This window comes from Heptranchias perlo, unplaced genomic scaffold, assembly GCF_035084215.1.
Source record: "Heptranchias perlo isolate sHepPer1 unplaced genomic scaffold, sHepPer1.hap1 HAP1_SCAFFOLD_523, whole genome shotgun sequence".
Classification (NCBI taxonomy): Eukaryota; Metazoa; Chordata; class Chondrichthyes; order Hexanchiformes; family Hexanchidae; genus Heptranchias; species Heptranchias perlo.
In genome coordinates, this window is record NW_027139541.1 from 78,825 (window position 1) to 101,324 (window position 22,500).

At 52.6% G+C, this 22,500-nt stretch overlaps 1 protein-coding gene across 1 annotated transcript in view; it reads right to left on the reverse strand.

Annotated features, from left to right (window-relative positions):
- The window catches only part of LOC137314902 (pleckstrin homology domain-containing family G member 5-like), a 46,190-nt gene that overhangs the window by 19,800 nt on the left and 3,890 nt on the right, over nt 1–22,500 (reverse strand). The window contains exons 2-3 of the mRNA XM_067979923.1: nt 11,712–11,870; nt 5,862–6,092 (exon numbers count right to left, since the gene is read on the reverse strand). Of these exons, the coding sequence (XP_067836024.1) occupies nt 5,862–6,092; nt 11,712–11,870 (390 nt within the window). The remainder of the gene's footprint in view (nt 1–5,861; nt 6,093–11,711; nt 11,871–22,500) is intronic.

Genomic DNA, 22,500 nt, shown 5'->3' on the forward strand with positions numbered 1-22,500 from the left:
TAGTGAGAGTCAGAGAGAGGGGGAGAGGGAGAGAGCGAGGGAGAGAGGGAGAGAGACAGAGCGAGGGAGAGAGAGAGAGAGAGTGTGAGAGGGTTAAAGATGATCAGATGGTCAGAGAGAGTCTGGATGTGTTGGGAGTGTTAACGATGATCAGATGGTCAGAGAGAGTCTGGATGTGTTGAGAGTGTTGACGATGATCAGATGGTCAGAGAGAGTCTGGATGTGTTGGGAGTGTTGACGATGATCAGATGGTCAGAGAGAGTCTGGATGTGTTGGGAGTGTTAACGATGATCAGATGGTCAGAGAGAGTCTGGATGTGTTGGGAGTGTTAACGATGATCAGATGGTCAGAGAGAGATCTGGATGTGTTGGGAGTGTTAACGATGATCAGATGGTCAGAGAGAGTCTGGATGTGTTGGGAGTGTTAACGATGATCAGATGGTCAGAGAGAGTCTGGATGTGTTGGGAGTGTTAACGATGATCAGATGGTCAGAGAGAGTCTGGATGTGTTGGGAGTGTTGACGATTGATGGTCAGAGAGAGTCTGGATGTGTTGGGAGTAGTGTTAACGATGATCAGATGGTCAGAGAGAGTCTGGATGTGTTGGGAGTGTTTAACGATGATCAGATGGTCAGAGAGAGTCTGGATGTGTTGGGAGTGTTGACGATGATCAGATGGTCAGAGAGAGTCTGGATGTGTTGGGAGTGTTGACGATGATCAGATGGTCAGAGAGAGTCTGGATGTGTTGGGAGTGTTAACGATGATCAGATGGTCAGAGAGAGTCTGGATGTGTTGGGAGTGTTAACGATGATCAGATGGTCAGAGAGAGTCTGGATGTGTTGGGAGTGTTGACGATGATCAGATGGTCAGAGAGAGTCTGGATGTGTTGGGAGTGTTAACGATGATCAGATGGTCAGAGAGAGTCTGGATGTGTTGGGAGTGTTAACGATGATCAGATGGTCAGAGAGAGTCTGGATGTGTTGGGAGTGTTGACGATGATCAGATGGTCAGAGAGAGTCTGGATGTGTTGGGAGTGTTGACGATGATCAGATGGTCAGAGAGAGTCTGGATGTGTTGGGAGTGTTGACGATGATCAGATGGTCAGAGAGAGTCTGGATGTGTTGGGAGTGTTGACGATGATCAGATGGTCAGAGAGAGTCTGGATGTGTTGGGAGTGTTGACGATGATCAGATGGTCAGAGAGAGTCTGGATGTGTTGAGAGTGTTAACGATGATCAGATGGTCAGAGAGAGTCTGGATGTGTTGGGAGTGTTGACGATGATCAGATGGTCAGAGAGAGTCTGGATGTGTTGGGAGTGTTGACGATGATCGGATGGTCAGAGAGAGTCTGGATGTGTTGGGAGTGTTAACGATGATCAGATGGTCAGAGAGAGTCTGGATGTGTTGGGAGTGTTGACGATGATCAGATGGTCAGAGAGAGTCTGGATGTGTTGGGAGTGTTAACGATGATCAGATGGTCAGAGAGAGTCGGGATGTGTTGAGAGTGTTGACGATGATCGGATGGTCAGAGAGAGTCTGGATGTGTTGGGAGTGTTAACGATGATCAGATGGTCAGAGAGAGTCTGGATGTGTTGGGAGTGTTAACGATGATCAGATGGTCAGAGAGAGTCTGGATGTGTTGGGAGTGTTGACGATGATCAGATGGTCAGAGAGAGTCTGGATGTGTTGGGAGTGTTGACGATGATCAGATGGTCAGAGAGAGTCTGGATGTGTTGGGAGTGTTAACGATGATCAGATGGTCAGAGAGAGTCTGGATGTGTTGGGAGTGTTGACGATGATCAGATGGTCAGAGAGAGTCTGGATGTGTTGGGAGTGTTAACGATGATCAGATGGTCAGAGAGAGTCTGGATGTGTTGGGAGTGTTAACGATGATCAGATGGTCAGAGAGAGTCTGGATGTGTTGGGAGTGTTAACGATGATCAGATGGTCAGAGAGAGTCTGGATGTGTTGGGAGTGTTGACGATGATCAGATGGTCAGAGAGAGTCTGGATGTGTTGGGAGTGTTAACGATGATCAGATGGTCAGAGAGAGTCTGGATGTGTTGGGAGTGTTGACGATGATCAGATGGTCAGAGAGAGTCTGGATGTGTTGGGAGTGTTGACGATGATCAGATGGTCAGAGAGAGTCTGGATGTGTTGGGAGTGTTGACGATGATCAGATGGTCAGAGAGAGTCTGGATGTGTTGGGAGTGTTAACGATGATCAGATGGTCAGAGAGAGTCTGGATGTGTTGGGAGTGTTAACGATGAGCGGATGGTCAGAGAGAGTCTGGATGTGTTGGGAGTGTTAACGATGATCAGATGGAGTGAGAGAGTCTGGATGTGTTGGGAGTGTTGACGATGATCAGATGATCAGAGAGAGTCTGGATGTGTTGGGAGTGTTAACGATGATCAGATGGTCAGAGAGAGTCTGGATGTGTTGGGAGTGTTAACGATGATCAGATGGTCAGAGAGAGTCTGGATGTGTTGGGAGTGTTGACGATGATCAGATGGTCAGAGAGAGTCTGGATGTGTTGGGAGTGTTAACGATGATCAGATGGTCAGAGAGAGTCTGGATGTGTTGGGAGTGTTAACGATGATCAGATGGTCAGAGAGAGTCTGGATGTGTTGGGAGTGTTAACGATGATCAGATGGTCAGAGAGAGTCTGGATGTGTTGGGAGTGTTGACGATGATCAGATGGTCAGAGAGAGTCTGGATGTGTTGGGAGTGTTAACGATGATCAGATGGTCAGAGAGAGTCTGGATGTGTTGGGAGTGTTAACGATGAGCGGATGGTCAGAGAGAGTCTGGATGTGTTGGGAGTGTTAACGATGATCAGATGGTCAGAGAGAGTCTGGATGTGTTGGGAGTGTTGACGATGATCAGATGGTCAGAGAGAGTCTGGATGTGTTGGGAGTGTTGACGATGATCAGATGGTCAGAGAGAGTCTGGATGTGTTGGGAGTGTTGACGATGATCAGATGGTCAGAGAGAGTCTGGATGTGTTGGGAGTGTTGACGATGATCAGATGGTCAGAGAGAGTCTGGATGTGTTGGGAGTGTTGACGATGAGCGGATGGTCAGAGAGAGTCTGGATGTGTTGGGAGTGTTAACGATGATCAGATGGTCAGAGAGAGTCTGGATGTGTTGGGAGTGTTGACGATGATCAGATGGTCAGAGAGAGTCTGGATGTGTTGGGAGTGTTAACGATGATCAGATGGTCAGAGAGAGTCTGGATGTGTTGGGAGTGTTGACGATGATCAGATGGTCAGAGAGAGTCTGGATGTGTTGGGAGTGTTAACGATGATCAGATGGTCAGAGAGAGTCTGGATGTGTTGGGAGTGTTGATGATGATCAGATGGTCAGAGAGAGTCTGGATGTGTTGGGAGTGTTAACGATGATCAGATGGTCAGAGAGAGTCTGGATGTGTTGGGAGTGTTAACGATGATCAGATGGTCAGAGAGAGTCTGGATGTGTTGGGAGTGTTCACGATGATCAGATGGTCAGAGAGAGTCTGGATGTGTTGGGAGTGTTAACGATGATCCGATGGTCAGAGAGAGTCTGGATGTGTTGGGAGTGTTAACGATGATCAGATGGTCAGAGAGAGTCTGGATGTGTTGGGAGTGTTGACGATGATCCGATGGTCAGAGAGAGTCTGGATGTGTTGGGAGTGTTAACGATGATCAGATGGTCAGAGAGAGTCTGGATGTGTTGGGAGTGTTAACGATGATCAGATGGTCAGAGAGAGTCTGGATGTGTTGGGAGTGTTCACGATGATCAGATGGTCAGAGAGAGTCTGGATGTGTTGGGAGTGTTAACGATGATCAGATGGTCAGAGAGAGTCTGGATGTGTTGGGAGTGTTGACGATGATCAGATGGTCAGAGAGAGTCTGGATGTGTTGGGAGTGTTAACGATGATCAGATGGTCAGAGAGAGTCTGGATGTGTTGGGAGTGTTAACGATGATCAGATGGTCAGAGAGAGTCTGGATGTGTTGGGAGTGTTAACGATGATCAGATGGTCAGAGAGAGTCTGGATGTGTTGGGAGTGTTGACGATGATCAGATGGTCAGAGAGAGTCTGGATGTGTTGGGAGTGTTAACGATGATCCGATGGTCAGAGAGAGTCTGGATGTGTTGGGAGTGTTAACGATGATCAGATGGTCAGAGAGAGTCTGGATGTGTTGGGAGTGTTGACGATGATCCGATGGTCAGAGAGAGTCTGGATGTGTTGGGAGTGTTAACGATGATCAGATGGTCAGAGAGAGTCTGGATGTGTTGGGAGTGTTAACGATGATCAGATGGTCAGAGAGAGTCTGGATGTGTTGGGAGTGTTAACGATGATCAGATGGTCAGAGAGAGTCGGGATGTGTTGGGAGTGTTGACGATGATCAGATGGTCAGAGAGAGTCTGGATGTGTTGGGAGTGTTGACGATGATCAGATGGTCAGAGAGAGTCTGGATGTGTTGGGAGTGTTAACGATGATCAGATGGTCAGAGAGAGTCTGTATGTGTTGGGAGTGTTGACGATGATCAGATGGTCAGAGAGAGTCTGGATGTGTTGGGAGTGTTGACGATGATCAGATGGTCAGAGAGAGTCTGGATGTGTTGGGAGTGTTGACGATGATCAGATGGTCAGAGAGAGTCTGGATGTGTTGGGAGTGTTAACGATGATCAGATGGTCAGAGAGAGTCTGGATGTGTTGGGAGTGTTGACGATGATCAGATGGTCAGAGAGAGTCTGGATGTGTTGGGAGTGTTGACGATGATCAGATGGTCAGAGAGAGTCTGGATGTGTTGGGAGTGTTAACGATGATCAGATGGTCAGAGAGAGTCTGGATGTGTTGAGAGTGTTAACGATGATCAGATGGTCAGAGAGAGTCTGGATGTGTTGGGAGTGTTGACGATGATCAGATGGTCAGAGAGAGTCTGGATGTGTTGGGAGTGTTAACGATGATCAGATGGTCAGAGAGAGTCTGGATGTGTTGGGAGTGTTGACGATGATCAGATGGTCAGAGAGAGTCTGGATGTGTTGGGAGTGTTAACGATGATCAGATGGTCAGAGAGAGTCTGGATGTGTTGGGAGTGTTAACGATGATCAGATGGTCAGAGAGAGTCTGGATGTGTTGAGAGTGTTGACGATGATCAGATGGTCAGAGAGAGTCTGGATGTGTTGGGAGTGTTGACGATGAGCGGATGGTCAGAGAGAGTCGGGATGTGTTGGGAGTGTTAACGATGATCAGATGGTCAGAGAGAGTCTGGATGTGTTGGGAGTGTTGACGATGATCAGATGGTCAGAGAGAGTCTGGATGTGTTGGGAGTGTTGACGATGATCAGATGGTCAGAGAGAGTCTGGATGTGTTGGGAGTGTTGACGATGATCAGATGGTCAGAGAGAGTCTGGATGTGTTGGGAGTGTTGACGATGATCAGATGGTCAGAGAGAGTCTGGATGTGTTGGGAGTGTTGACGATGATCAGATGGTCAGAGAGAGTCTGGATGTGTTGGGAGTGTTAACGATGATCAGATGGTCAGAGAGAGTCTGGATGTGTTGAGAGTGTTGACGATGATCAGATGGTCAGAGAGAGTCTGGATGTGTTGGGAGTGTTGACGATGAGCGGATGGTCAGAGAGAGTCGGGATGTGTTGGGAGTGTTAACGATGATCAGATGGTCAGAGAGAGTCTGGATGTGTTGGGAGTGTTCACGATGAGCGGATGGTCAGAGAGAGTCTGGATGTGTTGGGAGTGTTGACGATGATCAGATGGTCAGAGAGAGTCGGGATGTGTTGGGAGTGTTAACGATGATCAGATGGTCAGAGAGAGTCTGGATGTGTTGGGAGTGTTAACGATGATCAGATGGTCAGAGAGAGTCTGGATGTGTTGGGTGGACCCTGCTGAAGGTTTGGCTCCTGCAGCCCCACCCGTGGGAGCCTCCTCTCACCTCGTGTCCTCTGACAATATCTTTCCATGAGTCCTGCAGACAGATCCTGGACTCCTCGCCCTCTCGAATCTCCCAGTGATCCCGCAGAGCGTCAGGAAGTCGAGGCAAGCCGTAGAGACTGAAGGTGGCTAGCTTCTGGTATAACTCCTCCACTTTCTCCGAGTCCTGCGGACAGAGGTGGGTTTCTGCCAGTAAGGAGTGTTCTCAAGTCATGGGAGCAAAACCCAAGAGGGAATTGGCTGAAGGGAAATGAAAGTCTCCCATTTCTACCACTCCTTTCTCAACCTCAGGATGTCCCAAAGCACTTTACAGCTTATAAAGTACTTTTGAAGAGGCAGAAAGACAGAGCGAGAGAGACAGACAGAGAGAGGAATAGAGAGAGGGAGAGAGAGGGAGAGAGAGAGAGAGACAGAGAGAGAGAGAGAGACAGAGAGAGAGCGAGAGAGAGACAGAGGGAGAGAGAGAGACAGAGGGAGAGAGAGAGACAGAGGGAGAGAGAGAGACAGAGGGAGAGAGAGAGACAGAGAGAGACGGAGACAGAGGGAGAGAGAGAGACAGAGGGAGAGAGAGAGACAGAGGGAGAGAGAGAGACAGAGAGAGAGGGAGAGAGAGAGAGAGAGAGAGACAGAGAGAGAGAGATAGAGAGAGAGACAGAGGGACAGAGAGAGAGAGAGAGAGATAGAGAGAGATTGAATGAGAGACAGAGTCAGAGAGACAGAGAGAGAGAGAGAGATTGAGAGAGATTGAGAGGGACAGAGGGACAGAGAGAGAGGGAGAGAGACCTCTGTTCCTCTGTTCCTCTTTTCCGATTTTCCTCTGTTCCTATTTTCCTCTGTTCCTCTGTTCCTCTTTTCCGATTTTCCTCTGTTCCTATTTTCCTCTGTTCCTCTGTTCCTGTGTTCCTGTGTTCCTCTGGTCCTCTGTTCCTCTGTTCCCCTCTTCCTCTCTTCCTATATTCCTCTGGTCCTCTGTTCCTATTTTCCTCTTTTCCTCTGTTCCTCTCGTCCTATATTCCTATATTCCTCTGTTCCACTGTTCCTCTGTTCCTCTGGTCCTCTGTTGCTCTGGTCCTCTGGTCCTCTGTTCCTCTGGTCCTCTGTTCCTCTGGTCCTCTGTTCCTATATTCCTCTGTTCCTCTGTTCCTCTGGTCCTCTGTTCCTATATTCCTCTGTTCCTCTGTTCCTATATTCCTCTGTTCCACTGTTCCTCTGTTCCACTGTTCCTCTGTTCCTCTGGTCCTCTGTTCCTCTGTTCCACTGTTCCTCTATTCCTATATTCCTCTGTTCCTATTTTCCTCTTTTCCTCTGTTCCTCTCGTCCTATATTCCTATATTCCTATATTCCTCTGTTCCTATATTCCTCTGTTCCTATATTCCTCTGTTCCACTGTTCCTCTGTTGCTCTGTTCCTCTGTTCCTGTGTTCCTCTGTTCCTCTGTTCCTATATTCCTCTGTTCCTCTGGTCCTCTGGTCCTCTGTTCCTCTGGTCCTCTGTTCCACTGTTCCTCTCGTCCTATCTTCATCTGTTCCTATTTTCCTCTGGTCCTCTGTTCCTCTGTTCCACTGTTCCTCTGTTCCTCTGGTCCTCTGTTCCTCTGTTCCACTGTTCCTCTATTCCTATATTCCTCTGTTCCTATTTTCCTCTTTTCCTCTGTTCCTCTCGTCCTATATTCCTATATTCCTCTGTTCCTATATTCCTCTGTTCCTATATTCCTCTGTTCCACTGTTCCTCTGTTGCTCTGTTCCTCTGTTCCTGTGTTCCTCTGTTCCTCTGTTCCTATATTCCTCTGTTCCTCTGGTCCTCTGGTCCTCTGTTCCTCTGGTCCTCTGTTCCACTGTTCCTCTCGTCCTATCTTCATCTGTTCCTATTTTCCTCTGGTCCTCTGTTCCACTGTTCCTCTGGTCCTCTGTTCCTCTGGTCCTCTGTTCCTCTGGTCCTCTGTTCATCTGGTCCTCAGTTCCTCTGGTCCTCTGTTCATCTGGTCCTCAGTTCCTCTGGTCCTCTGTTCCTCTGGTCCTCTGTTCCTCTGGTCCTCTGTTCCTCTGGTCCTCGGTTCCTCTGTTCCTATGTTCCTCTGGTCCTATGTTCATCTGGGACTCTGCTCCTCTGTTCCTATTTTCCTCTGGTCCTCTGTTCCACTGTTCCACTGTTCCACTGTTCCTCTGGTCCTCTGGTCCTCTGGTCCTCTGGTCCTCTGGTCCTCTGTTCCTCTGGTCCGCTGTTCCTATATTCCTCTGTTCCTCTGTTCCTCTCGTCCTATATTCCTCTGTTGCTCTGGTCCTCTGTTCCTGTGTTCCTCTGTTCCTATATTCCTCTGTTCCACTGATCCTCTGTTCCTCTGTTCCTCTGGTCCTCTGTTCCTCTGTTCCTCTGTTCCTCTGGTCCTCTGTTCCACTGTTCCTCTATTCCTATATTCCTCTGTTCCTATTTTACTCTTTTCCTCTGTTCCTCTCGTCCTATATTCCTATATTCCTCTGTTGCTCTGGTCCTCTGTTCCTATATTCCTCTGTTCCACTGTTCCACTGTTCCTCTGTTCCTCTGTTCCTCTGTTCCTCTGTTCCTCTGTTCCTCTGTTGCTCTGTTGCTCTGTTGCTCTGTTGCTCTGTTCCTGTGTTCCTCTGTTCCTCTGTTCCTCTGTTCCTATATTCCTCTGGTCCTCTGGTCCTCTGGTCCTATTTTCCTCTGTTGCTCTGGTCCTATGTTCCTGTGTTCCTATATTCCTGTGTTCCTGTGTTCCTCTGGTCCTCTGTTCCTATTTTCCTCTGTTCCTCTGTTCCTCTGTTCCTGTGTTCCACTGTTCCTCTGTTCCTCTGGTCCTCTGTTCCTCTCGTCCTATCTTCCTCTGTTCCTATTTTCCTCTGGTCCTCTGTTCCTCTGGTCCTCAGTTCCACTGTTCCACTGTTCCTATATTCCTCTGTTCCCATGTTCCTCTGTTCCTCTGGTCCTCTGTTCATCTGGTCCTCAGTTCCTCTGGTCCTCAGTTCCTCTGGTCCTCAGTTCCTCTGGTCCTCAGTTCCTCTGGTCCTCTGTTCCTCTGGTCCTCTGTTCCTCTGGTCCTCGGTTCCTCTGTTCCTATGTTCCTCTGGTCCTATGTTCATCTGGGACTCTGCTCCTCTGTTCCTATTTTCCTCTGGTCCTCTGTTCCTCTGTTCCACTGTTCCACTGTTCCTCGTGTCCTATATTCCTCTGTTCCTCTGTTCCTCGTGTCCTATATTCCTCTGTTCCACTGTTCCTGTGTTCCTCTGTTCCTCTGTTCCTGTGTTCCTCTGTTCCTCTGGTCCGCTGTTCCTATTTTCCTCTGTTCCTCTGTTCCTCTGGTCCTCTGTTCCTCTGTTCCTCTGTTCCTCGTGTCCTATATTCCTCTGTTCCTCTGTTCCTTTGGTCCTCTGTTCCTATATTCCTCTGTTCCTCTGGTCCTCTGTTCCTATATTCCTCTGTTCCTATATTCCTCTGTTCCACTGTTCCTATATTCCTCTGTTCCTATATTCCTCTGTTCCTCTGTTCCTCTGTTCCACTGTTCCTCTGGTCCTCTGTTCCTGTGTTCTTCTGTTCCACTGTTCCACTGTTCCTCTGGTCCTCTGGTCCTCTGTTCCACTGTTCCACTGTTCCTCTGGTCCTCTGGTCCTCTGGTCCTCTGTTCCTCTGGTCCTCTGGTCCTCTGGTCCTCTGTTCCTCTGTTCCTCTGTTCCTCTGTTCCTCTGGTCCTCTGGTCCTCTGGTCCTCTGTTCCTCTGTTCCTCTGGTCCTCTGGTCCTCTGGTCCTCTGGTCCTCTGGTCCTCTGTTCCACTGTTCCACTGTTCCACTGTTCCACTGGTCCTCTGGTCCTCTGGTCCACTGTTCCACTGTTCCTCTGTTCCTCTGTTCCTCTGTTCCTCTGTTCCTCTGTTCCACTGTTCCTCTGTTCCACTGTTCCACTGTTCCTCTGTTCCTCTGTTCCACTGTTCCACTGTTCCTCTGGTCCTCTGTTCCTGTGTTCTTCTGTTCCACTGTTCCTCTGTTCCTCTGTTCCTCTGGTCCTCTGGTCCTCTGGTCCTCTGTTCCTCTGTTCCACTGTTCCACTGTTCCACTGTTCCTCTGTTCCTCTGTTCCACTGTTCCTCTGTTCCTCTGTTCCTCTGGTCCACTGTTCCACTGTTCCTCTGTTCCTCTGTTCCTCTGGTCCTCTGTTCCACTGTTCCACTGTTCCACTGTTCCACTGTTCCACTGTTCCTCTGGTCCTCTGGTCCTCTGGTCCTCTGGTCCTCTGTTCCTCTGGTCCTCTGTTCCTCTGTTCCTCTGTTCCTCGTGTCCTATATTCCTCTGTTCCTCTGTTCCTTTGGTCCTCTGTTCCTATATTCCTCTGTTCCTCTGGTCCTCTGTTCCTATATTCCTCTGTTCCTCTGTTCCTATATTCCTCTGTTCCACTGTTCCTATATTCCTCTGTTCCTATATTCCACTGTTCCTCTGTTCCTCTGTTCCTCTGGTCCTCTGGTCCTCTGTTCCACTGTTCCACTGTTCCACTGTTCCACTGTTCCACTGGTCCTCTGGTCCTCTGGTCCTCTGGTCCTCTGGTCCTCTGGTCCTCTGGTCCTCTGTTCCTCTGTTCCTCTGGTCCTCTGTTCCTCTGTTCCTCTGGTCCTCTGTTCCTCTGTTCCACTGTTCCACTGTTCCTCTGTTCCTCTGTTCCTCTGGTCCTCTGGTCCTCTGGTCCACTGTTCCACTGTTCCTCTGGTCCTCTGTTCCTCTGTTCCTCTGTTCCTCTGGTCCACTGTTCCACTGTTCCTCTGTTCCTCTGTTCCTCTGGTCCACTGTTCCACTGTTCCACTGTTCCACTGTTCCACTGTTCCTCTGGTCCTCTGGTCCTCTGGTCCTCTGGTCCTCTGGTCCTCTGTTCCTCTGTTCCTCTGTTCCTCTGGTCCTCTGTTCCTCTGTTCCTCTGGTCCTCTGTTCCTCTGTTCCACTGTTCCACTGTTCCTCTGTTCCTCTGTTCCTCTGTTCCTCTGGTCCTCTGGTCCTCTGGTCCACTGTTCCACTGTTCCTCTGGTCCTCTGTTCCTCTGTTCCTCTGGTCCTCTGTTCCTGTGTTCCACTGTTCCACTGTTCCACTGATCCTCTGTTCCCAGTTTTTATTTATTCGTTCATGGGATGTGGGCGTCGCTGGCAAGGCCGGCATTTATTGCCCATCCCTAATTGCCCTAGAGAAGGTGGTGGTGAGCCGCCTTCTTGAACCGCTGCAGTCCGTGTGGTGAAGGTTCTCCCACAGTGCTGTTAGGAAGGGAGTTCCAGGATTTTGACCCAGCGACGATGAAGGAACGGCGATATATTTCCAAGTCGGGATGGTGTGTGACTTGGAGGGGAATGTGCAGGTGGTGTTGTTCCCATGTACCTGCTGCTCTTGTCCTTCTAGGTGGTAGAGGTCGTGGGTTTGGGAGGTGCTGTCGAAGAAGCCTTGGCGAGTTGCTGCAGTGCATCCTGTGGATGGTCCACACTGCAGCCACTGTGCGCCGGTGGTGAAGGGAGTGAATGTTTAGGGTGGTGGATGGGGTGCCAACCAAGCGGGCTGCTTTATCCTGGATGGTGTCGAGCTTCTCGAGTGTTGTTATGCTTCTGCTTATCACTGGTTGTGTTTAATAAACCAGCGAAAGATTCACCTCAGCTTTTCAAGTACCGGACTGAGTTTTTGAGGGATGGAGAGGATAGCTAACCCTTGAATCACAGGTAAGGGAGCGAGTGAAGGGGAGGACGTCAGCGAGAGGGCCACGTTAGGGGGAGGTTGGGTGGAGGGAGGGAGAGAGAGCAGGAACGTTACCTTGCTGACTTGGGCGGAGCTGAATATCCCGCTCAATCGGGCAGTTCCACGAGATCTCCCCGACTCAGAGCCGATCTCCACCAGTGAGCTACTGCTCGTCGGTAACTTGGAGAGGGTGGAAGATTCTGGAACATTCTTCCTGGTTTTCTTGGCTGCAGACTGGGAGAAAGCACAAGGTGAGTGAGGGGGCTCGACAGTGAGTGGCAAAAATGCAGGAATTTCGAGAGGATGTGGGTGAGAGGGTTAATCCCCCTCCGAGAGGTGAACGGGCCGGTGTCTGTAACCGGGAGGAGGTGGGCGAGAGGGTTAATCCCCCTCCGACAGGGGGGACGGGCCGGTGTCTGTAACCGGGAGGAGGTGGGTGAGAGGGTTAATCCCCCTCCGATAGGGGAACGGGCCGGTGTCTGTAACCGGGAGGAGGTGGGCGAGGGGGTTAATCCCCCTCCGATAGGGGAACGGGCCGGTCTCTGTAACCGGGAGGAGGTGGGCGAGAGGGTTAATCCCCCTCCGAGAGGGGAACGGGCCGGTGTCTGTAACCGGGAGGAGGTGGGTGAGAGGGTTAATCCCCCTCCGATAGGGGAACGGGCCGGTGTCTGTAACCGGGAGGAGGTGGGCGAGAGGGTTAATCCCCCTCCGATAGGGGAACGGGCCGGTGTCTGTAACCGGGAGGAGGTGGGTGAGGGGGTTAATCCCCCTCCGATAGGGGAACGGGCCGCCCGGTGTCTGTAACCGGGAGGAGGTGGGCGAGGGGGTTAATCCCCCTCCGATAGGGGAACGGGCCGGTGTCTGTAACCGGGAGGAGGTGGGTGAGAGGGTTAATCCCCCTCCGATAGGGGAACGGGCCGCCCGGTGTCTGTAACCGGGAGGAGGTGGGTGAGAGGGTTAATCCCCCTCCGATAGGGGAACGGGCCGGTGTCTGTAACCGGGAGGAGGTGGGTGAGAGGGTTAATCCCCCTCCGATAGGGGAACGGGCCGGTGTCTGTAACCGGGAGGAGGTGGGTGAGAGGGTTAATCCCCCTCCGATAGGGGAACGGGCCGGTGTCTGTAACCGGGAGGAGGTGGGTGAGAGGGTTAATCCCCCTCCGATAGGGGAACGGGCCGGTGTCTGTAACCGGGAGGAGGTGGGCGAGAGGGTTAATCCCCCTCCGATAGGGGAACGGGCCGGTGTCTGTAACCGGGAGGAGGTGGGTGAGAGGGTTAATCCCCCTCCGATAGGGGGAACGGGCCGGTGTCTGTAACCGGGAGGAGGTGGGCGAGAGGGTTAATCCCCCTCCGATAGGGGAACGGGCCAGTGTCTGTAACTGGGAGGAGGTGGGCGAGGGGGTTAATCCCCCTCCGATAGGGGAACGGGCCGGTGTCTGTAACCGGGAGGAGGTGGGTGAGAGGGTTAATCCCCCTCCGATAGGGGAACGGGCCGGTGTCTGTAACCGGGAGGAGGTGGGCGAGAGGGTTAATCCCCCTCCGATAGGGGAACGGGCCGGTGTCTGTAACCGGGAGGAGGTGGGCGAGGGGGTTAATCCCCCTCCGATAGGGGAACGGGCCGGTGTCTGTAACCGGGAGGAGGTGGGCGAGAGGGTTAATCCCCCTCCGATAGGGGAACGGGCCGGTGTCTGTAACCGGGAGGAGGTGGGCGAGAGGGTTAATCCCCCTCCGATAGGGGAACGGGCCGGTGTCTGTAACCGGGAGGAGGTGGGCGAGGGGGTTAATCCCCCTCCGATAGGGGAACGGGCCGGTGTCTGTAACCGGGAGGAGGTGGGCGAGAGGGTTAATCCCCCTCCGATAGGGGAACGGGCCGGTGTCTGTAACCGGGAGGAGGTGGGCGAGAGGGTTAATCCCCCTCCGATAGGGGAACGGGCCGGTGTCTGTAACCGGGAGGAGGTGGGTGAGGGGGTTAATCCCCCTCCGATAGGGGAACGGGCCGGTGTCTGTAACCGGGAGGAGGTGGGTGAGGGGGTTAATCCCCCTCCGATAGGGGAACGGGCCGGTGTCTGTAACCGGGAGGAGGTGGGCGAGAGGGTTAATCCCCCTCCGATAGGGGAACGGGCCGGTGTCTGTAACCGGGAGGAGGTGGGTGAGGGGGTTAATCCCCCTCCGATAGGGGAACGGGCCGGTGTCTGTAACCGGGAGGAGGTGGGTGAGAGGGTTAATCCCCCTCCGATAGGGGGAACGGGCCGGTGTCTGTAACCGGGAGGAGGTGGGCGAGAGGGTTAATCCCCCTCCGATAGGGGAACGGGCCGGTGTCTGTAACCGGGAGGAGGTGGGTGACAGGGTTAATCCCCCTCCGATAGGGGAACGGGCCGGTGTCTGTAACCGGGAGGAGGTGGGCGACAGGGTTAATCCCCCTCCGATAGGGGAACGGGCCGGTGTCTGTAACCAGGAGGAGGTGGGTGAGAGGGTTAATCCCCCTCCGAGAGGGGAACGGGCCGGTGTCTGTAACCGGGAGGAGGTGGGCGAGAGGGTTAATCCCCCTCCGATAGGGGAACGGGCCGGTGTCTGTAACCGGGAGGAGGTGGGCGAGAGGGTTAATCCCCCTCCGATAGGGGAACGGGCCGGTGTCTGTAACCGGGAGGAGGTGGGCGAGAGGGTTAATCCCCCTCCGATAGGGGAACGGGCCGGTGTCTGTAACCGGGAGGAGGTGGGCGAGAGGGTTAATCTCCCTCCGATAGGGGAACGGGCCGGTGTCTGTAACCGGGAGGAGGTGGGCGAGAGGGTTAATCCCCCTCCGATAGGGGAACGGGCCGCCCGGTGTCTGTAACCGGGAGGAGGTGGGCGAGAGGGTTAATCCCCCTCCGATAGGGGAACGGGCCAGTGTCTGTAACCGGGAGGAGGTGGGCGAGAGGGTTAATCCCCCTCCGATAGGGGAACGGGCCAGTGTCTGTAACCAGGAGGAGGTGGGTGAGAGGGTTAATCCCCCTCCGATAGGGGAACAGGCCAGTGTCTGTAACTGGGAGGAGGTGGGCGAGGGGGTTAATCCCCCTCCGATAGGGGAACGGGCCGCCCGGTGTCTGTAACCGGGAGGAGGTGGGTGAGAGGGTTAATCCCCCTCCGATAGGGGAACAGGCCAGTGTCTGTAACTGGGAGGAGGTGGGCGAGAGGGTTAATCCCCCTCCGATAGGGGAACGGGCCGGTGTCTGTAACCGGGAGGAGGTGGGTGAGAGGGTTAATCCCCCTCCGATAGGGGAACGGGCCAGTGTCTGAAACCGGGAGGAGGTGGGCGAGAGGGTTAATCCCCCTCCGATAGGGGAACGGGCCGGTGTCTGTAACCGGGAGGAGGTGGGCGAGGGGGTTAATCCCCCTCTGATAGGGGAACGGGCCGGTGTCTGTAACCGGGAGGAGGTGGGCGAGGGGGTTAATCCCCCTCCGATAGGGGAACGGGCCGCCCGGTGTCTGTAACCGGGAGGAGGTGGGTGAGAGGGTTAATCCCCCTCCGATAGGGGAACGGGCCGGTGTCTGTAACCGGGAGGAGGTGGGCGAGGGGGTTAATCCCCCTCCGATAGGGGAACGGGCCGCCCGGTGTCTGTAACCGGGAGGAGGTGGGTGAGAGGGTTAATCCCCCTCCGATAGGGGAACGGGCTGCCCGGTGTCTGTAACTCTGCGCCTGACCCCTGTCCAGTGACCCCGGGGTTAGGGAGGGGGTGAATCAGCCCCCGGGGTTCCTGCTCCTGACCCCTGTCCAGTGACCCCGGGGTAAGGGAGGGGGTGAATCAGCCCCCGGGGTTCCTGCTCCTGACCCCTGTCCAGTGACCCCGGGGTAAGGGAGGGGGTGAATCAGCCCCGGGGTTCCTGCTCCTGACCCCTGTCCTGACCAACACTCTGAGGCAAATATTATTGTTTGTGTTAAACTCTGGATCACTGTGAATGTGGTGAGAGTTCAGGGGACTCCACTGTTATCAGTTACTGAATTAATCCCCACCAGAGAGAGCTGTTCGAGTTTGCTGGGTGTGTGAGCCACATTTCTGGTTCGTGCAGTTAATAAATAACGAGGTGGATTCTGCAGTGAACACGAACACAGGCCCAGGGATATACAGGGAGCTTTACTCTGTATCTAACCCTGCACCTGACCCTGGGAGTGTTTGATGGGACAGTGTAGAGGGAGCTTTACTCTGTATCTAAACCTGTACCTGACCCTGGGAGTGTTTGATGGGACAGTGTAGAGGGAGCTTTACTCTGTATCTAACCCTGTACCTGCCCTGGGAGTGTTTGATGGGACAGTGTCGAGTGAGCTTTACTCTGTATCTAACCCTGTACCTGCCCTGGGAGTGTTTGATGGGACAGTGTAGAGGGAGCGTCATTCTGTATCTAACCCTGTACCTGCCCTGGGAGTGTTTGATGGGACAGTGTAGAGTGAACTTTACTCTGTATCTAACCCTGTACCTGCCCTGGGAGTGTTTGATGGGACGGTGTAGAGGGAGCTTTACTCTGTATCTAACCCTGTACCTGCCCTGGGAGTGTTTGATGGGACAGTGCAGAGGGAGCTTTACTCTGTATCTAACCCTGTACCTGCCCTGGGAGTGTTTGATGGGACAGTGTAGAGGGAGCTTTACTCTGTATCTAACCCTGTACCTGCCCTGGGAGTGTTTGATGGGACAGTGTAGAGGGAGCTTTACTCTGTATCTAACCCTGTACCTGCCCTGGGAGTGTTTGATGGGACAGTGCAGAGGGAGCTTTACTCTGTATCTAACCCTGTACCTGCCCTGGGAGTGTTTGATGGGACAGTGTAGAGGGAGCTTTACTCTGTATCTAACCCTGTACCTGCCCTGGGAGTGTTTGATGGGACAGTGTAGAGGGAGCTTTACTCTGTATCTAACCCTGGACCTGCCCTGGGAGTGTTTGATGGGACAGTGTAGAGGGAGCTTTACTCTGTATCTAACCCTGTACCTGCCCTGGGAGTGTTTGATGGGACGGTGTAGAGGGAGCGTCACTCTGTATCTAACCCTGTACCTGCCCTGGGAGTGTTTGATGGGACAGTGCAGAGGGAGCTTTACTCTGTATCTAACCCTGTACCTGCCCTGGGAGTGTTTGATGGGACAGTGCAGAGGGAGCTTTACTCTGTATCTAACCCTGTACCTGCCCTGGGAGTGTTTGATGGGACAGTGTAGAGGGAGCTTTACTCTGTATCTAACCCTGTACCTGCCCTGGGAGTGTTTGATGGGACAGTGCAGAGGGAGCTTTACTTTGTATCTAACCCTGTACCTGCCCTGGGAGTGTTTGATGGGACAGTGTAGAGGGAGCTTTACTCTGTATCTAACCCTGTACCTGCCCTGGGAGAGTTTGATGGGACAGTGTAGAGGGAGCTTTACTCTGTATCTAACCCTGTCCCTGCCCTGGGAGTGTTTGATGGGACAGTGTAGAGGGAGCTTTACTCTGAATCTAACCCTGTACCTGCCCTGGGAGTGTTTGATGGGACAGTGTAGAGGGAGCTTTACTCTGTATCTAACCCTGTACCTGCCCTGGGAGTGTTTGATGGGACAGTGTAGAGGGAGCTTTACTCTGTATCTAACCCTGTACCTGCCCTGGGAGTGTTTGACGGGACAGTGTAGAGGGAGCGTCACTCTGTATCCAACCCTGTACCTGCCCTGGTAGTGTTTGATGGGACAGTGCAGAGGGAGCTTTACTCTGTATCTAACCCTGTACCTGCCCTGGGTGTGTTTGATGGGACAGTGTAGAGGTAGCTTTACTCTGTATCTAACCCTGTACCTGCCCTGGGAGTGTTTGATGGGACAGTGCAGAGGGAGCTTTACTCTGTATCTAACCCTGTACCTGACCCTGGGAGTGTTTGATGGGACAGTGTAGAGGGAGCTTTACTCTGTATCTAACCCTGTACCTGCCCTGGGAGAGTTTGATGGGACAGTGTAGAGGGAGCTTTACTCTGTATCTAACCCTGTCCCTGCCCTGGGAGTGTTTGATGGGACAGTGTAGAGGGAGCTTTACTCTGTATCTAACCCTGTACCTGCCCTGGGAGTGTTTGATGGGACAGTGCAGAGGGAGCTTTACTTTGTATCTAACCCTGTACCTGCCCTGGGAGTGTTTGATGGGACAGTGTAGAGGGAGCTTTACTCTGTATCTAACCCTGTACCTGCCCTGGGAGAGTTTGATGGGACAGTGTAGAGGGAGCTTTACTCTGTATCTAACCCTGTCCCTGCCCTGGGAGTGTTTGATGGGACAGTGTAGAGGGAGCTTTACTCTGAATCTAACCCTGTACCTGCCCTGGGAGTGTTTGATGGGACAGTGTAGAGGGAGCTTTACTCTGTATCTAACCCTGTACCTGCCCTGGGAGTGTTTGATGGGACAGTGTAGAGGGAGCTTTACTCTGTATCTAACCCTGTACCTGCCCTGGGAGTGTTTGACGGGACAGTGTAGAGGGAGCGTCACTCTGTATCCAACCCTGTACCTGCCCTGGTAGTGTTTGATGGGACAGTGCAGAGGGAGCTTTACTCTGTATCTAACCCTGTACCTGCCCTGGGTGTGTTTGATGGGACAGTGTAGAGGTAGCTTTACTCTGTATCTAACCCTGTACCTGCCCTGGGAGTGTTTGATGGGACAGTGCAGAGGGAGCTTTGCTCTGTATCTAACCCTGCACCTGCCCTGGGAGTGTTTGATGGGACAGTGTAGAGGGAGCTTTACTCTGTATCTAACCCTGTACCTGCCCTGGGAGTGTTTGATGGGACAGTGTAGAGGGAGCTTTACTCTGTATCTAACCCTGTACCTGCCCTGGGAGTCTTTGACGGAACAGTGTAGAGTGAGCTTTACTCTGTATCTAACCCTGTACCTGCCCTGGGAGTGTTTGATGGGACAGTGTAGAGGGAGCTTTACTCTGTATCTAACCCTGTACCTGCCCTGGGGTTGTTTGATGGGACAGTGTAGAGGGAGCTTTACTCTGTATCTAACCCTGTTCCTGACCCTGGGAGTGTTTGATGGGACAGTGTAGAGGGAGCTTTACTCTGTATCTAACCCTGTACCTGCCCTGGGAGTGTTTGATGGGACAGTGTAGAGGGAGCTTTACTCTGTATCTAACCCTGTACCTGCCCTGGGAGTGTTTGATGGGACAGTGTAGAGGGAGCTTTACTCTGTATCTAACCCTGTACCTGACACTGGGAGTGTTTGATGGGACGGTGTAGAGGGAGCTTTACTCTGTATCTAACCCTGTACCTGCCCTGTGAGTGTTTGATGGGACAGTGTAGAGGGAGCTTTACTCTGTATCTAACCCTGTACCTGCCCTGGGAGTGTTTGATGGGACAGTGTAGAGGAAGCTTTACTCTGTATCTAACCCTGTACCTGCCCTGGGAGTGTTTGACGGGACAGTGTAGAGTGAGCTTTACTCTGTATCTAACCCTGTACCTGCCCTGGGAGTGTTTGACGGGACAGTGTAGAGGGAGCTTTACTCTGTATCTAACCCTGTACCTGCCCTGGGAATGTTTGATGGGACAGTGTAGAGGGAGCTTTACTCTGTATCTAACCCTGTACCTGCCCTGATAGTGATTGATGGGACAGTGTAGAGGGAGCTTTACTCTGTATCTAACCCTGTACCTGCCCTGGGAGTGTTTGACGGGACAGTGTAGAGTGAGCTTTACTCTGTATCTAACCCTGTACCTGCCCTGGGAGTGTTTGACGGGACAGTGTAGAGGGAGCTTTACTCTGTATCTAACCCTGTACCTGACCCTGGGAGTGTTTGATGGGACAGTGCAGAGGGAGCTTTACTCTGTATCTAACCCTGTACCTGCCCTGGGAGTGTTTGATGGGACAGTGTAGAGTGAGCTTTACTCTGTATCTAACCCTGTACCTGCCCTGGGAGTGTTTGATGGGACAGTGTAGAGGGAGCTTTACTCTGTATCTAACCCTGTACCTGCCCTGGGGTTGTTTGATGGGACAGTGTAGAGGGAGCTTTACTCTGTATCTAACCCTGTTCCTGACCCTGGGAGTGTTTGATGGGACAGTGTAGAGGGAGCTTTACTCTGTATCTAACCCTGTACCTGCCCTGGGAGTGTTTGATGGGACAGTGTAGAGGGAGCTTTACTCTGTATCTAACCCTGTACCTGCCCTGGGAGTGTTTGATGGGACAGTGTAGAGGGAGCTTTACTCTGTATCTAACCCTGTACCTGACACTGGGAGTGTTTGATGGGACGGTGTAGAGGGAGCTTTACTCTGTATCTAACCCTGTACCTGCCCTGTGAGTGTTTGATGGGACAGTGTAGAGGGAGCTTTACTCTGTATCTAACCCTGTAGCTGCCCTGGGAGTGTTTGACGGGACAGTGTAGAGGGAGCTTTACTCTGTATCTAACCCTGTACCTGCCCTGGGAGTGTTTGATGGGACAGTGTAGAGGAAGCTTTACTCTGTATCTAACCCTGTACCTGCCCTGGGAGTGTTTGACGGGACAGTGTAGAGTGAGCTTTACTCTGTATCTAACCCTGTACCTGCCCTGGGAGTGTTTGACGGGACAGTGTAGAGGGAGCTTTACTCTGTATCTAACCCTGTACCTGCCCTGGGAATGTTTGATGGGACAGTGTAGAGGGAGCTTTACTCTGTATCTAACCCTGTACCTGCCCTGATAGTGATTGATGGGACAGTGTAGAGGGAGCTTTACTCTGTATCTAACCCTGTACCTGCCCTGGGAGTGTTTGACGGGACAGTGTAGAGTGAGCTTTACTCTGTATCTAACCCTGTACCTGCCCTGGGAGTGTTTGACGGGACAGTGTAGAGGGAGCTTTACTCTGTATCTAACCCTGTACCTGACCCTGGGAGTGTTTGATGGGACAGTGCAGAGGGAGCTTTACTCTGTATCTAACCCTGTACCTGCCCTGGGAGTGTTTGATGGGACAGTGTAGAGGGAGCTTTACTCTGTATCTAACCCTGTACCTGCCCTGGGAGTGTTTGATGGGACAGTGTAGAGGGAGCTTTACTCTGTATCTAACCCTGTACCTGCCCTGGGAGTGTTTGATGGGACAGTGTAGAGGGAGCTTTACTCTGTATCTAACCCTGTACCTGCCCTGGGAGTGTTTGATGGGACAGTATAGAACCATAGAGAGGTTTCAGCAGGGAAGGAGGCCATTCTGCCCATCGAGTCCGTGCCGGCTCTATGGGAGAGCAATCCAGCCAGTCCCACTCCCCCGCCCTTTCCCCGAAGCCCCTGCACATTTTTTCCCTTCAAGTATTTATCCAGTTCCCTTTTGAAGGCCATGATTGAATCTGCCTCCACCTCCCCCTCGGGCAGTGCATTCCAGATCCTAACCACTCGCTGGGGGAAAAAGTCTCTCCTCCTCTCACCTTTGGTCCTTTCACCAATCACCTTAAATCCGTGTCCTCTGGTCCTTGACCCTTCCCCCAATGGGGACAGTTTCTCTCCATCTACTCTGTCTGGACCCTCCATGATTTTGAACCCCTCGATCAAATCTCCTCGCGACCGTCTCTGATCCAAGAACAACCCCAGCTTCTCCAGTCTATCCCCGTAACTAAAGTCCCTCATCCCTGGAACCATTCCAGTAAATCTCCTCTGCACCCTCTCTAAGGCCTTCACATCTTTCCTAAAGTGCGGTGCCCAGAACTGGACCCAATACTCCAGTTGTGGCCGAACCAGTGTTTTATATAAAGGTCCATCATGACTTCCTTGCTTTTGGACTCTGCGCCTCTATTTATAAAGCCCAGGATCCCTTATGCTTTTTTAACCACTTTCTCAACCTGCCCTGCCACCTTCAACGATTTGTGCACATATACCCCCAGATCTCTCGGTTCCTGTACCCACTTTAGAATTGCACCCTCTAGTTTATTTTGCCTCTCCTCGTTCTTCCTACTGAAATGTATCACCTCCCATTTCTCTGTGTTAAATTTCATCCTCCACGTGTCCGCCCATTCCACCAGCCTGTCTATACCCTCTTGAAGTCTATCACTACCCTCCTCACTGTTCACCACCCTTCCAAGTTTTGTGTCATCTGCAAATTTTGAAATTGTGCCCTGTACTCTCAAGTCCGAGTCATTAATATCTATCAAGAAAAGCAGTGGTCCCAGCACTGACCCCTGGGGAACATCACTGTACACCCCCCTCCAGTCCGAAAAACAACCGTTCATCACTACTCTCTGTTTCCTGTCCCTGAGCCAATCCTGTATCCATGGGAGAGCAGAGATACTAACCTTGAGCAGGGAAAGAGTAAATGTTTCGACATTATCTCAGCAATAAAACTCCTCAGGTGCAGCCAAACACGCCCAGATCAGAAATGAAACCTGAAGTAGTGGGTGCGGTGACTGGTGTATTACGGAGCCTGAACACTGAGTCATCGAGACACAGCTTTCATGTCACGGAGGTGTGGGAGAGATGTGAAAACACGGCCTGGAGAATGGCATGAAACGGGGAGCGGAGAAAGTATCGTCAATCAGGCAGTGACGACACAGCAATTGGGTCGAGGGATTGGGGAGTCGCACAGATCAGAGGGTGAGGAGGCCCCACAGTTTGGGATTACTCGTCTGAAAGGTGGACCCTCCGACAGTGCGGAGCTCCCTCAGGACTGACCCTCCGACAGTGCGGCGCTCCCTCAGTACTGACCCTCCGACAGTGCGGAGCTCCCTCAGGACTGACCCTCCGACAGTGCGGAGCTCCCTCAGTACTGACCCTCCGACAGTGCGGAGCTCCGTCAGGACTGACCCTCCGACAGTGCGGCGCTCCCTCAGTACTGACCCTCCGACAGTGCGGAGCTCCGTCAGGACTGACCCTCCGACAGTGCGGCGCTCCCTCAGTACTGACCCTCCGACAGTGCGGCGCTCCCTCAGTACTGACCCTCCGACAGTGCGGAGCTCCCTCAG